Below are 14,959 nucleotides of genomic sequence, written 5' to 3'. Positions count from 1 at the left end.
CTTTGGAGTCAGAGGTCATGGGTTCAAATCCCGGCTCCGTCAATTGTCAGCTGTGTGACTTTGGGCAAGTCACTTTATTTCTCTGGGCCTCAGTTCCCTCATCTGTAAAATGGGAATTAAGACTGGGAGCCCCCCGTGGGACAACCTGATCACCTTGTAACCTCCCCAGTGCTTAGAGCTGTGCTTTGCACATAGTAAGTGCTTAATAAATGCTATTATTATTATTATTATTATCCACTTTGGTTCTTCTTTAAACAATTTGGAATGCAGGCAGAGTTTGTTACATGTTTTATCGTACCCTCCCAAGCACTTTAGTAGAGTGCTCCGCGCAAAGTAGGAGCTCAGTAAATACATCTGATTGATTGATTGTGACAGGAAAATCCTTTTATCAGGATACATCTCTTCCGATTTGCTTCTTGGATCACCTGTGCCCTTCATGGAGGGTCCCATGCCATCGTCCTTTGGCGTGGGTTGTGGGGATGGGGATTGCTCTGATATAGGCCTGTCTGTGGCCTTGATCTCATTGAGGCTGATGGTCAGCCCACAGGACTCAGTTTCCCCCACCCAGGGCTCTTGTGGGGCCCTCGCTGTAGCAGTTCTCGGGGGACTGACCGACCGTCCCCCGCTCTAGGCAACACCTCACCATCAATCAATCAATCAATCGTATTTATTGAGCACTTACTGTGTGCAGAGCAGTGTACGAAGAGCTTGGGAAGTCCAAGTTGGAAGCATCTTTGTTCATTCATTCAATCGTATTTATTGAGCACTTACTGTGTGCAGTGTATTGTACTAAGCACTTAGGAGAGTAATAATAATAATGACTGTGGTATTTGTTAAGTGCTTACTGTGTGCCGGGCACTGTACTAAGCGCTGAGGTGGATACAAGCAAATCGAGTTGGACACAGTCCCTGTCCCATGTGGGGCTTCCAGCTTCCAGCTTCATTTTACAGATGAGGTAACTGAGGCTCAGAGACGTGAAGTGACTTGCCCAAGGTCAAGCCTGAGACAAGTGGCGGAGCCGGGATTAGAACCCTTGGCCTTCTGAATCCCAGATCTGTGCTCTAGCCACTATGCCCTGGTAGGCACATTCCCTGCCCACAACGAGCTTACAGTCTAGAGGGGGAGAAAGACATTAATATAAATAAATTAATTACAGATATGGACAAAAGTGCTGCGGGGCTGGGAGCTGGGAGGGTTGGAAGCACTTGCTAATTTCCATTTCCAGTTCCTTGTTGAATCATCAAGGATGGCGGCTTGAGAGGATTAATTAAAACCAGACTCCTTAAATAGCCCCGCATCCCACCCTGGCAGTTGAGAAATGGCTCGTGAATGGTGGCATCAGTCTTTGAACCCAGGATGCGAAGCTGCGTGGAGTCAGGCCGGGGTGGACTAAATCCTCTCTGGGCTGAGTGAAGCAGCGTGGCTCAGTGGAAAGAGCCCGGGCTTTGGAGTCAGAGGTCATGGGTTCAAATCCCGGCTCCACCAATTGTCAGCTGTGTGACTTTGGGCAAGTCGCTTAACTTCTCTGTGCCTCAGTTACCCCATCTGTAAAATGGGAATTAAGACTGTGAGCCCCACATGGGACAACCTTATCACCTTGTAACCTTCCCAGCGCTTAGAACAGTACTTTGCACATAGTAAGCGCTTAATAAATGCCCTTATTATTATTATTATTATTATTACCCCCTATCCCGGCTCCAGATGCCGACTGATGGGGGGCTCAGATGTGGGTTGCCCTGAACAAGTACTCGCTCTTCAACAATGTTGCCAAGGTCGTGGAAACGAGGAAGGAATCAGCCCTCCAGAGGTCAATGGTTCCAGCCCCCTCTCTCCAGCCAGGTGGGCGCTGCGCTGCTCTCAGGGTTGGACCCTCCACAACTCCCCCGGTCACCTGTGAAACGGTCCGAATCCTCCTCATCATCATCATCTTCTTGGGCTAGCACCCTTCCTTTTTCCTTGCCCCCACCAGAAGTGACCAGCACCGGTTTGACCGGCCGGGCAGCTGCTGGCCGGTGACCCCGTGCTCGGTCCTGAGAGCCCAGCTCAGGCCAGCTGGACCCCATCCTGGTGAGGGCTCACGAAGGACCCTAATTCATGAAATACAGGGTTTTCTTGGTTTCAAGAGGACAGGCGTGCACATACGTTTTGTTTTGTTGTCTGTCTCCCCCTTCTAGACCGTGAGCCCGTTGTTAGGTAGGGACCGTCTCTATCTGTTCATTCATTCATTTATTCATTCAATCAATTGTATTTATTGAGCGCTTACTGTGTGCAGAGCACTGTACTAAGCACTTGGGAAATACAAGTCGGCAACATATAAAGACGGTCCCTACCCAACAAAACATATAGGCAGGTGTCAAAACTGTCAGAATAAATAGAATTGTAGCTATATGGACATCATTATCATGTTGTCTGTCTCCCCCTTCTAGACTGTGAACCCGTTGTTGCCGAGTTGTACTTTCCAAGCGCTTAGTACAGTGCTCTGCACACAGTAAGCGCTAAATAAATACGATTGAGTGAATGAATGAATGAACAAAATAAATAGAATAGTAAATATTTACAAGTTAAATAGAGTAATAAATCTGTACAAATATATCCAAGTGCTGTGGGGAGGGGAAGGAGGTAAGGTGGGGGGAATGGGGAGGGGGAGAGGAAAAAGGGGGCTCAGTGTGGGAAGGCCTCCTGGAGGAGGTGAGTTCTCAGTAGGGCTTAGGAAGAGAGCTAGTTTGGAAGATGTGTGGAGGGAGGGAATTCCAGGCCAGGGGAAGGATGGGGGCCGGGGGTCGATGGCGGGACAGGTGAGAATGAGGCCCAGTGAGCAAGTGAGCGGCGGCAGAGGAGCGGAGGGTGTGGGCTGGGCTGGAGAAGAAGAGAAGGGAGGTGAGCTAGGAGGGGGCGACGGGATGGACAGCCTTGAAGCCCAGCGTGAGGAGTTTTTGCTTGATTTGACAGTAGACTCCACCCTCCCCCGTCCCCCCCAAGGAGCTGTCCTAAAGCCATGCACCCCTCGGCCCTCTCCTCAGGGGAGGGAATGAGGCTTCCCACTCTGCAACAGTTGGGAGGTTGGTGGGAAGGATGAAATGATTCCTACTCTGATTCTGGCTGGACATTCAGGCTGGACACAGAGAAAGTAAGTTCCGTGAATGCTAGGAGAAGGAGGAGGGGGAGGAGAGGGAGGGAAAGAGAAGGAGGAAGAGGAAATGGAGAAGTGGCGTGTTCTAGTGGATAGAGCCCGGGCCTGAAAGTCATAAGGACCTGGGTCCTAATTTGGCTCCGCCACTTGTCTGCTGCGTGACCTTCGGCAAGTCACTTAACTTCTCTGTGCCTCAGTTACCGCATCTGTAAAATGGGGATTTAGACTGTGAGCCCCCTGTGGGACAGGGACTGGGTCCGACCTGATAATAATCATAATAATAATGGTATTTGTTAAGCGCTTACTATGTGTCAAGCACTGTTATAAGCACTGAGGTAGATACAGTGGAATCAGGTTGTCCCACATGGGGCTCACACTTTTAATCCCTATTTTACAGATGAGGTAACTGAGGCACAAAGAAGTTCAATGATTTGCCCAAGGTCACACAGCAGACAATAATAATAATAATAATAATAATAATGGCATTTGTTAAGCGCTTACTATGTGCCAAGCACTGTTCTAAGCACTGGGGGGTTACAAGGTACTCAGGTTGTCCCACATGGGGCTCACAGTCTTAATCCCCATTTTACAGATGAGGTAACAGGCACGGAGAAGTTAAGTGACTTGCCCAAAGTCACACAGCTGACAAGTGGCAGAGGTGGGATTAGGACCCATGACCTCTGACTCCCAACCGCCGCTCTTTCCTCTGAGCCACGCTGTTTCTCTATGCTGATTAGCTTGAATCTACCCCAGCACTTAGTACAGTGCCTGGCACATAGTAAGCGCTTAACAAATACCATTAAAAAAAAGAGGCAGGGAATGGGGGAATAAAGTCGGAAGTTGAGAGATTGATCAGGGAAGACCTCCTGGAAGGGACTGATTTCAGAAAACGGGGAGAGATGTGGCCTGTCAGATGTTTAACGAGAGTGAGTTTCAGGCAGGAGGGAGGGAGGGAGCAAGAGATCAGTGGTGAGAGATGAGAATGAAGCCTAATGAGTAAACTGGTGTGAGAGGCGCAAAACACAAGCTGAAGTGTAGCTGGAGAAGAGGAAGGACAGATAGTGGAGAGAGGGCCTGATTGAGGGCCTTGATAATAATATAATAATGGCATTTATTAAGCATTTATTATGTGCAAAGCACTGTTCTAAGAGCTGGGGAGATTACAAAGTGATCAGGTTGTCCCACAGGGAGCTCACAGTCTTAATCCCCATTTTACAGAAGAGGGAACTGAGGCCCAGAGAAGTGAATGATTTGCCCAAAGTCACACAGCTGACTAGCGGCAGAGCCGGGATTTGAACCCACAACCTCTGACTCCAAAGCCCGGGCTCTTTCCACTGAGCCACACTGCTTCTCCACTTAAGCCAGTGGACAGGAGTTTCTGCTTCAGGAGGAGATCACTGGGCAACCATTGGAGGTTTTGAGGCGTGAGGAGATTTGTGCAATGTGATGTCTCAGAGGAATGCTCCTGATGGCAGAGTGAAGTTTGGGACTGGAGAGGGGAGAGACCGGAGGCAGAGAGGCTGTGGAGAGGCCAAAGGCAGGGAGTTCAGCGACGAGGCCAATGCAAATGTGATAATTGCAGGGTGGCAATTTGGTTGTAGAGGAAGGGGTCGATTCTGGAGATGCTGTGAAGAAAGAACCAGCAGGATTTGGTGACTGGCTGAATTTGGGAGACTGAAGGAGAGCTAGGAGCCGAGGGTAATGCCATGGTTGTGGGCTTGAGAGGCGGGGAGGATAGTGACGTTGTCAACGGTGACAGGAACATTAGGAGGAGGACAGGGTTTGGGAAGGAATGTGGTTTTGAAGGGTGATTTGCAGCCGACTTTTTGGCTAGGTGCCCTGCACAGGAAACGAATCATCATCATCATCAATCGTATTAATTGAGCGCTTACTGTATGCAGAGCACTGTACTAAGTGCTTGGGAAGTACAAATTGGCAACATATAGAGACAGTCCCTGCCCAACAGTGGGCTCACAGTCTAAACTGAAATCACTTTCAGTTTCAGTGAAGCTATCTTGGGCTCTGGGCTTGTTCACATAGGGCCTCGGGGTGGGGGATGTGGAGAGTGGAGGGATGAGCTCATTGTGGGGAGGGGGGCAGCTCTCCCTCCCACAGCCCAAATGGCCGCATCCCTCAGGCACTTGTGGTGGCAGGAGTTGAACCTTCTGTGGGGAAGGCCTGGGTTCTTCTGCCGTCCCAGGGGGACTTCCCTCTCTCCACAGCGGCAAGGAACGGGGCGGCAGCCACAGTTTCCGAAATGCAGGTTCAGCACGCGCCCCAGAGGAGGCCAGAAATGGCATCCAAGGCCTTCAAGAGGAACCTCAGGCCCTACTGAGGGCCTGGGTCCTAGGCCCGGATCTGCTCTGAGCTCAGGATGTAGAGTCCAGTCCCACCCCTGGCTGGCTACTGTGGTTGAAAGCCGCATGGATGTTTCACCATGGGCGGCACCCCTGCCCGCTTCCTCGGTCGTTAAATACTAATTGTGCTGTTTGTTAAGCACTTACTGTGTGCCAGGCACTGTAATAATAATGATGGCATTTGTTAAGCGCTTACTATGTGCAATGCGCTGTTCTAAGTGCTGGGGAGGTTACAAAGTGATCGGGTTGTCCCACGGGGGGCTCACAGTTTTAATCCCCATTTTACAGATAAGGTAACTGAGGCACAGAGAAGTGAAGTGACTTGCTCAAAGTCACACAGGTGACAGTTGGCAGAGCCGGGATTTGAACCCATGACCTCTGACTCCAAAGCCCGGACTCTTTCCACTGAGCCACGCTGCTTTACTGTAACTGAGTGCTGGGGTGATTACAAGCTAATCGGATTGGACACAGTCCCTGTCCCATGTGGGGCTCACAGTCTCAATGTGCATATTGCAGTTGAGGTAACTGAAGCACAGAGAAGTGAAGTGACTTGTCCAAGGTCACACAGCAGAAGAGTGGCAGAGTCGGGATTAGAAACCATGATCTTCTGACTCTCATTCATTCATTCATTCAATCATATTTATTGAGCGCTTACTGTGTACAGAGCACTGTACTAAGCACTTGGGAGCCCGAGCTCTATCCACTAGGCCATGCTGCTTAGAGAAGCTAGCTCTCTTCCTCCCTTCAAGGCCCTGCTGAGAGCTCACCTCCTCCAGGAGGCCTTCCCACACTGAGCCCCCTTTTTCCTCTCCTCCTCCCCATCCCCCCGCCCTACCTCCTTCCCTCCCCACAGCACCTGTATATATGTTTGTACAGATTTATTACTCTATTTTACTTGTACATATTTACTATTCTATTTATTTTGTTAATGATGTGTATTCAGCTTTAATTCTATTTGTTCTGACAACTTGACACCTGTCCGCAGGTTTTGTTTTGTTGTCTGTCTCCCCCTTCTAGACTGTGAGCCCGTTGTTGGGTAGGGATCGTCTTTATCTGTTGCCGACTTGTACTTCCCAAGTGCTTAGTACAGTGCTCTGCACACAGTAAGCGCTCAATAAATACGATTGAATGAATGAATGAATGACTCTGCCGCTTGCCAGCTGTGTGACTTTGGGATTAACTTCTCTGTACCTCAGTTACCTTATCTGTAAAATGGGGATTAAGATTGTGAGCCCCACGTAGGACAACCTGATCACCTTGTATCCCCCCAGAGCTTTGAACAGTGCTTTGCACAGAGTAAGTGCTCAACAAATACCATGATGATGATGATGATGATGATGCTTCCACAGTCTGGTCTGCAGTCTGCAGTCATTTCACTGCAAGCCCCGGGTGGAGTCACGACTGGCAGGGCCACCGCTCTGGAATCAACTCCTCTTTGCTGGGTTTCCATCCTGAAGCCTCAACACTGAGGCTCTTCCATCATTTATCATCATCATCATCAATCGTATTTATTGAGCGCTTACTGTGTGCAGAACACTGTACTAAGCGCTTGGGAAGTACAAATTGGCAACATATAGAGACAGTCCCTACCCAACAGTGGGCTCACAGTCTCCTGACCAGAGGCTGTTATTAAGCTCCTTAAGGGCGGGGAAACGGTCTGGCTGCTGTCGTCTCTCACAGGCACTCCTTCAGCTCGCGTGAAGTGTTTGAAAACATCTCCGGGAGTTGCCAGGAGCCAGGGAAATGAACGAATCAGGGAAAAAATCGCTCGAGGGACCTCGGGACATAATAATAATGGCATTTATTAAGCACTTACTATGTGCAAAACACTGTTCTAAGCGTGGGGGAGGTTATAAGGAGATCAGGTTGTCTCACGGCGGGCTCACAGTCTTAATCCCCATTTTACAGATGAGGTGACAGGCACAGAGAAGTTAAGTGACTTGCCCAAAGTCACACAGCTGACAAGTGGCAGAACCAGGATTCGAACCCATGACCCCTGACTCCAAAGCCCGTGCTCTTTCCACTGAGTCACACTGCTGGCTGGGTTTTGCTTTCTGATTTCACAGAATTTGAACTTAAAATATGCTCCTCTTGTCCCCTCTCCCCTCCTCCCTTCACCCCTCCCCACCCATTTTAATAAAAATAATAATGTATTTGTTGAGCACTTACTATGTGCCAAGTGCTTTTCTAGTTGCCGGGGTAGATACAGGCTAATCAGGTTAGACATAGTCCCTGTCCTTCTTGGCGCTCACAGTCTTAATCCCTTTGTCCAGATGAGGCCCAGAGAAGTTAAGTGACGTACCCAAGTCCAAACAGCAGATAAGTGGCAGAGCAGGGATTAGAACCCAAGTTTTTCTGATTCCCAGGCCTGTGGTCTATCCACTAGTCCATGCCACTTCCCTTTTTCCATGGAGTTAGGACAGCTCTGAGGGGAAGTCTACTTTGCTGACTCCCTCCCATTGACGGTGAACCCCCCAGGTGACCCCTCTTTTTCCATTGGACCACACCGCTCCTACCTCCTGCTGATATGGGTTTTTGTGTAAAGTTTTTGAGCGCACATTACAATGGGTTGCACCCATGAGAAGCAGCATGGCCTAGTGGATAGAGCATGGGCCCGGGAATCAGAAAGACCCGTGTTCTAATTCCGGCTCCGCGCCTTGTCTGCTGTGTGACCTTGGGTACGTCACTTCACTTCTCGGTGCCTCGGTTCCCTCATCTGCAAAATGGGGATTAAGACTGCGAGCCCCATGTGGGACATGGACCGTGTCCAGCTCGATTGAGCCCGCTGTTGGGTAGGGACCGTCTCTATATGTTGCCAACTTGTACTTCCCAAGTGCTTAGTACAGTGCTCTGCACACAGTAAGCGCTCAATAAATATGGTTGAATGAATGAATGAATGATTAGCTTGTTTCTACCCCAGCGCTTAGTACAGTGTCTGGCACATAGTAAGCGCTTAACAAGTACCATTATAAAAACCAAACCCTGCTTTCCTATTTTCCTATTGCCCTCTGTGACCTAGTGAAAATGTGTCAGAGAGCCTGATCCTGTTCTCCAGATGGTTAGTTTCTCCAGATCATCGTCTTTAATCGTATTTATTGAGCGCTTACTATGTGCAGAGCACTGTACTAAGCGCTAGATGGTTCTTGGTCCCAAAGTCTTCCTGCCAGGATCGAGGATCTTCCATCACCACTTCCCAAGAGGGCCAGGAGAGCTTAGCAGCCTTCCATCATTGGGAGAGCACATTCCCTGGGTTTGGTTTCAGTCGCAGGGAGATTTTTGACTTTTGATCGTCCACCCCCAGTCCTCTGAGCACTGGAAGCCCTGATATTTATTCATTCATTCATACAATTGTATTTATTGAGCACTTACTGTGTGCACAGCACTGTACTAAGTGCTTGGGAAGTACAAGTCAGCAACATATAGAGATGGTCCCTACCCAACAACGTACTCACAGCACACAGGAGTACAGCAAACCTTTTTTTATGATTATCTTTAGGTGCTTACTATGTGCAAAGTTGCTTAGAGAATCAGCGTGGCTCATTGGAAAGAGCAAGGGCTTTCGAGTCAGAGGTCATGGGTTCAAATCCCAGCTCCGCCAACTGTCAGCTGTGTGACTTTGGGTAGGTCACTTCGCTTCTCTGTGCCTCAGTTCCCTCACCTGTAAAATGGGGATTAAGACTGTGAGTCCCCCATGGGACAACCTGATCACCTTGTAAACTCCCCAGCACTTAGAACAGTGCTTGGCACATAGTAAGCTCTTAATAAATGCCATCATCATCATCATCATAGAAGGGGGAGACAGACAACAAAACAAAACATGTGGACAGGTGTCAGAATCGTCAGACTAAAGAGAATTACAGCTATATGCTCATCATTAACAAAATAAATAGGAAATATGTACAAGTAAAATAGAGTAATAAATCTGTACAAATATATATACAGGTGCTGTGGGGAGGGGAAGGAGTTAGGGCGGGGGGGTTGGGGAGGCCTTCCCAGACTGAGCGCCTTCCTTCCTCTCCCCCTCGTCCCCCTCTCCATTCCCCCCATCTTACCTCCTTCCCTTCCCCACAGCACCTGTATATATGTATGCCTGTTTGTACATATTTATTACTCTATTTATTTATTTATTTTCCTTGTACATATCTATACTATTTATTTTATTTTGTTAGTATGTTTGGTTTTGTTCTCCGTCTCCCCCTTTTAGACTGTGAGCCCACTGTTGGGTAGGGACTGTCTCTATATGTTGCCAACTTGTACTTCCCAAGCGCTTAGTACAGTGCTCTGCACACAATAAGCGCTCAATAAATACGATTGATGATGATGATGATGATGATGGGGAGGAGGAGAGGAAAAAGGGGACTCAGTCTGGGAAGGTCTCCTAGGGGAGTGAGCTCTCACTGGGCACAGTGTGCTTCTCACAGGGAAATACAGTGGAAACACCAGACACATTCCCTGCCCATAAGGAGCTTCCACTCTAGCTTGCTCACCCGCTTCTACTCCTACCATTTGCCCCAAGACAGAGGCTCGGAGACACGTCCACCTGTTGGGTGCATGATGCGGCCTGTTTGGGGACGTTCCTTTAGAGCAACTGTTGGACGGTTTGGGTCCGAGACGGGCAAAGGGGATCCATTGTCACTGTTGGCCTGAGCTTCTTTCAGATGTCTCCCTGCTTCTTGGGCCCCAGACCCTGAGGAATCATAATAATAATAATAATAATAATAATGGCATTTATTAAGCGCTTACTATGTGCAATGCACTGTTCAAAGCGCTGGGGATGTTACAAGGTGATCAGGTTGTCCCACAGAGGGCTCACAGTCTTAATCCCCATTTTACAGATGAGGGAACTGAGGCCCAGAGAAGTTAAGTGACTTGCCCAAAGTCACACAGCTGACAATTGGCAGAGCCAGGATTTGAACCCGTGACCTCTGACTCCAAAGCCCGGGCTCTTTCCACTGAGCCACACTGCTTCTCATCTCCAAAGCACGGCCGGAGCTGGAAATCGGGCTGCTTTATTCGCGTCAAAATCAGTTTACAAAACATCGAGCGCAGGGGTCATGACGGGTGAGGGGCCTGGGGCCGGACGGAGTGGGAGAGGAGGGAGGACTGGGCCCCGGCAACCAACCCTGTCCGTCCAGCCACTACCAGCTGGGCCTCCCTGCCCAGTTGGTACCAGAGGAAGGAGTTGGATGTGCCAGGAACAAGGCAATCCCCCCCCAGATTCCCTCCTGAAGAAATTTAGGACCCCTGCCGTGGTCCAGAGCAGATTGAGACCACTGCTGGCATGTCGTTCCGCTCCACGGCACTTCCCGTACAGTGCTCTGCACACAGTAAGCGCTCAATAAATACGATTGATTGATTGATTCCCGGACCAGATAACATGACCTCTCCAAGCACAGGCTTTTTGCAGTGGGCAAGTCTGGGCCTCTTCCATTTCTATAAAGCATTCAGTACAGTCCAGTGCACCCACTGGGAACTCAATAGATAGCAACTGCCCCTCCTACGAACGAACCGTTTTTATGCAGAGAAGGAGTGTGGCTCAGTGGAAAGAGCTGGGCTTTGGAGTCAGAGGTCGTGGGTTCAAATTCCGGCTCTGCCAATTGTCAGCTGTGTGACTTTGGACAAGTCACTTCTCTGTGCCTCAGTTCCCTCATCTGTAAAATGGGGATTAAGACTGTGTGCCCCCCGTGGGACAACCTGATCATCATCATCATCATCAATCGTATTTATTGAGTGCTTACTGTGTGCAGAGCACTGTACTAAGCGCTTGGGAAGTACAAGTTGGCAAATCACCTGATCACCTTGTAACCTCCCCAGTGCTTAGAACAGTGCTTTGCACATAGTAAGGGCTTAACAAATACCAACATTATTGTTATTACTGATGGACAATCAAGGCCTCAAGGCAACAGGGGATGTGAGCCCACTCTTTTAGACTGTGAGCCCACTGTTGGGTAGGGACTGTCTCTATATGTTGCCAACTTGTACTTCCCAAGCACTTAGTACAGTGCTCTGCACACAGTAAGTGCTCAATAAATACGACTGATTGATGTGTAGTTGCCTGGGAATAAATCAGTCAGTGGTATTTATTGAGCGCATTGGCGAGTACAATGCAACAGAATCAGCAGACACGTTCCCTTCCCATAATGAGCTAACAGTTTAGAGCAGGGGAATGATGCTCTAGGCTTAATGCCCAGGGGCTGGGAATCCAGATTGTGGGACTTTTCCTTCCAGAACTTGAACAGGCAAAGGCTGGAATGCTGCAGATTTAACCAGGCCCTGAGCAGTGTCTGTTTCTTGGAGTGGCCTGCAGGTCTGCTGGTAATAATAATAATAATAATAATAATAATAATAATAATAATAATGGCATTTATTAAGCACTTACTATGTGCAAAGCACTGTTCTAAGCACTGGGGAGGTTACAAGGTGATCAGGTTGTCCCTTGTGGGGCTCACAGATTTAATCCCCATTTTACAGATGAGGGAACTGAGGCCCGGAGAAGTTAAGTGACTTGCCCAAAGTCACACAGCTGACAATTGGTGGAGCCGGGATTTGAACCCATGGACCTCTGACTCCAAAGCCCGGGCTCTTTCCTACTGAGCCACGCTGGTAGGGTGAGATTTGGAATTCAGGCCCATGAGAAATCCCGTGTTTTCTGACCAATCAATCAATCAATCAATCAATCGTATTTATTGAGCGCTTACTGTGTGCAGAGCACTGTACTAAGCACTTGCGAAGTACAAGTTGGCAACATATAGAGATGGTCCCTACCCAACAGTGGGCTCTAGAAGGGGGAGACAGAGAACAAAATCAAGCATATTAACAAAATAAAATAAATAGAATAGATATGTACAAGTGAAATAAATAAATAAATAGAGTAATAAATACGTACAATCATATATATATGTATGTATGTATATAAGACCGGGGCTGACTTGACTCTCCTGTGGTTTATAGACTGTGGTTTTAGACTGTGAGCCCACTGTTGGGTAGGGACCGTCTCTATATGTTGCCAACTTGTACTTCCCAAGAGCTTAGTACAGTGCTCTGCACACAGTAAGCGCTCAATAAATATGACTGATTGATTGATTGATTGATTATAATAACATATCCAACTTGTACTTCCCAAGGGCTTAGTACAGTGCTCTGCACACAGTAAGCGCTCAATAAATACGATTGATGATGATACTTCTGAGGTGATGGGGTTGGGGAAATGAGGGCCACTCTGTGAGCCCACTGTTGGGTAGGGACTGTCTCTATATGTTGCCAATTTGTACTTCCCAAGCGCTTAGTACAGTGCTCTGCACATAGTAAGCGCTCAATAAATACGATTGATGATGATGATGACCACGTAACCCGAGGCCCTGGGTCGTAGGCCCTAAAGCCCCTGCTTTAATTTGGCCAAGCATCTGCTCGCTGCTTAGTAGACTCAGTCAGTCAGTCATACTTACTGAGCACTTACTGTGTTTTGAGCACTGTACTAAACGCTGGGGAGAGTATAGTGTAACAACAAACAGACACATTCCCTGCCCAAGACGAGCTTGCACTAGCAGCTGTGGGGCTGAACCCCGAGACCATTCATCATCATCATCATCATCAATCATATTTATTGAGCGCTTACTATGTGCAGAGCACTGTACTAAGCGCTTGGGAAGTACAAATTGGCAACACATAGAGACAGTCCCTACCCAACAGTGGGCTCACAGTCTAAAAGGGGGAGACGGAGAACAAAAGCAAACATACCAACAAAATAAAATAAATAGGATAGATATGTACAAGTAAAATAAATAAATAAATAAATAGAGTAATAAATAATAAACATTCAGCGTGTGCATATGTGTTTTTTTTATCAGTCCATCTGCCCAGGTTTCTCTGACACCTAAGCTCACCTCTGTGTCTCTGTCTCTCCCTTAGGTATGCTAGTTCGGCCAGTGACCGCCCAGGAAGCTCATCCATGAGAAAGGTAAATAAATCTCTGCCCACGGGGCCACCGGTGCATCTGGGGAAGCGATGGCGTCCATGTGGGTGAGGGCACAGGACGCCCTCCCCTCGGTCCTCGAGACTCCGTCTATTCATCATCATCATCATCAATCGTATTTATTGAGCGCTTACTGTGTGCAGAGCACTGTACTAAGCGCTTGGGAAGTACAAATTGGCAACATATAGATGTCACCTCCGTCTTACCTCCTTCCCTTCCCCACAGCACCTGTATATATGTATATATGTTTGTACATATTTTTTTTACTCTATTTATTTATTTATTTTATTTGTACATATCTATTCTACTTATTTTATTTTGTTAGTATGTTTAGTTTGGTTCTCTGTCTCCCCCTTTTAGACTGTGAGCCCACTGTTGGGTAGGGACTGTCTCTATATGTTGCCAATTTGTACTTCCCAAGAGCTTAGTACAGTGCTCTGCACATAGTAAGCGCTCAATAAATGTGATTGATGATGATGATGATATAGAGACAGTCCCTACCCAACAGTGGGCTCACCGTCTAAAAGAGGGAGACAGAGAACAAAACCAAACATACTAACCGCTTAGTACAGTGCTCTGCATAGTAAGTGCTCAATAAATACGATTGATGATGATGATGATATAGAGACAGTCCCTACCCAACAGTGGGCTCACAGTCTAAAAGGGGGAGACAGAGAACAAAAGCAAACATACTAACAAAATAAAATAAATAGAATAGATATGTACAAGTAAAATAAATAAATAAATGGAGTAATAAATATGTACAAACATATATACATATATAAAAGTGCTGTGGGGAAGGGAAGGAGGTAAGAAGGGGGGGATGGAGAGGGGGACGAGGGGGAGAGGAAGGAAGGGGCTCAGTCTGGGAAGGCCTCCTGGAGGAGGTGAGCTCTCAGTAGGGCCTTGAAGGGAGGAAGCTTGGCGGATGGGCAGAGGGAGGGCATTCCAGGCCCGGGGGAGGACGTGGGCCGGGGGTCGATGGCGGGACAGGCGAGAACGAGGTACGGTGAGGAGATTAGCGGCAGAGGAGCGGAGGGTGCGGGGTGGGCTGGAGAAGGCTATTCTTCTTCTACTTCTACCGTGGCTTCTAGGGGGAATCGTAGGGGCCGGGACTATGTGCTGTGCAGGGTGGGGGTTCAGTCTGCCCTGCTGTTGTGGATATGAGCGATGATGACCATTACCACTTGAGCTTTCGCCTTATTCCTGGATGTCCACTTCATAAACCAGCGGCCTGCGCACCCCTTCTCAAATAATAATAATTGTGGCATTCGTTAAGCGCTTACGACGTGTCAGGCACCGTACTAAGTGCAGGGATGTATATAACCAAATCGGGTTGGACACGGTCCCTGTGAATCCTGGATAGTTTGTTTCTCCTTTTCTGAATGCCCTCCCTCCACACATCCGCCAAGCTAGCTCTCTTCCTCCCTTCAAAGCCCTGCTGAGAGTTCGCCTCCTCCGGGAGGCCTTCCCAGGCTGGGCCCCCTTTTCCCTCTCCTC

General features: G+C 48.3%; 1 protein-coding gene across 2 annotated transcripts in view; it reads left to right on the top strand.

Moving 5' to 3' along the window:
• Window positions 1-14,959, top strand: part of LOC119930044 (connector enhancer of kinase suppressor of ras 2-like) — a 266,115-nt gene that overhangs the window by 196,789 nt on the left and 54,367 nt on the right. For both annotated transcript variants that reach the window (XM_038748473.1, XM_038748472.1), the window contains exon 15: window positions 13,396-13,444. In XM_038748473.1, coding sequence (XP_038604401.1) covers window positions 13,396-13,444 — 49 coding nt within the window. The remainder of the gene's footprint in view (window positions 1-13,395; window positions 13,445-14,959) is intronic.

This window comes from Tachyglossus aculeatus, chromosome 6 (assembly GCF_015852505.1).
Source record: "Tachyglossus aculeatus isolate mTacAcu1 chromosome 6, mTacAcu1.pri, whole genome shotgun sequence".
Lineage (NCBI taxonomy): Eukaryota > Metazoa > Chordata > Mammalia > Monotremata > Tachyglossidae > Tachyglossus > Tachyglossus aculeatus.
Note: the sequence above shows the minus strand (reverse complement) of the source record. Positions and strands in the feature narration are given on the sequence as shown.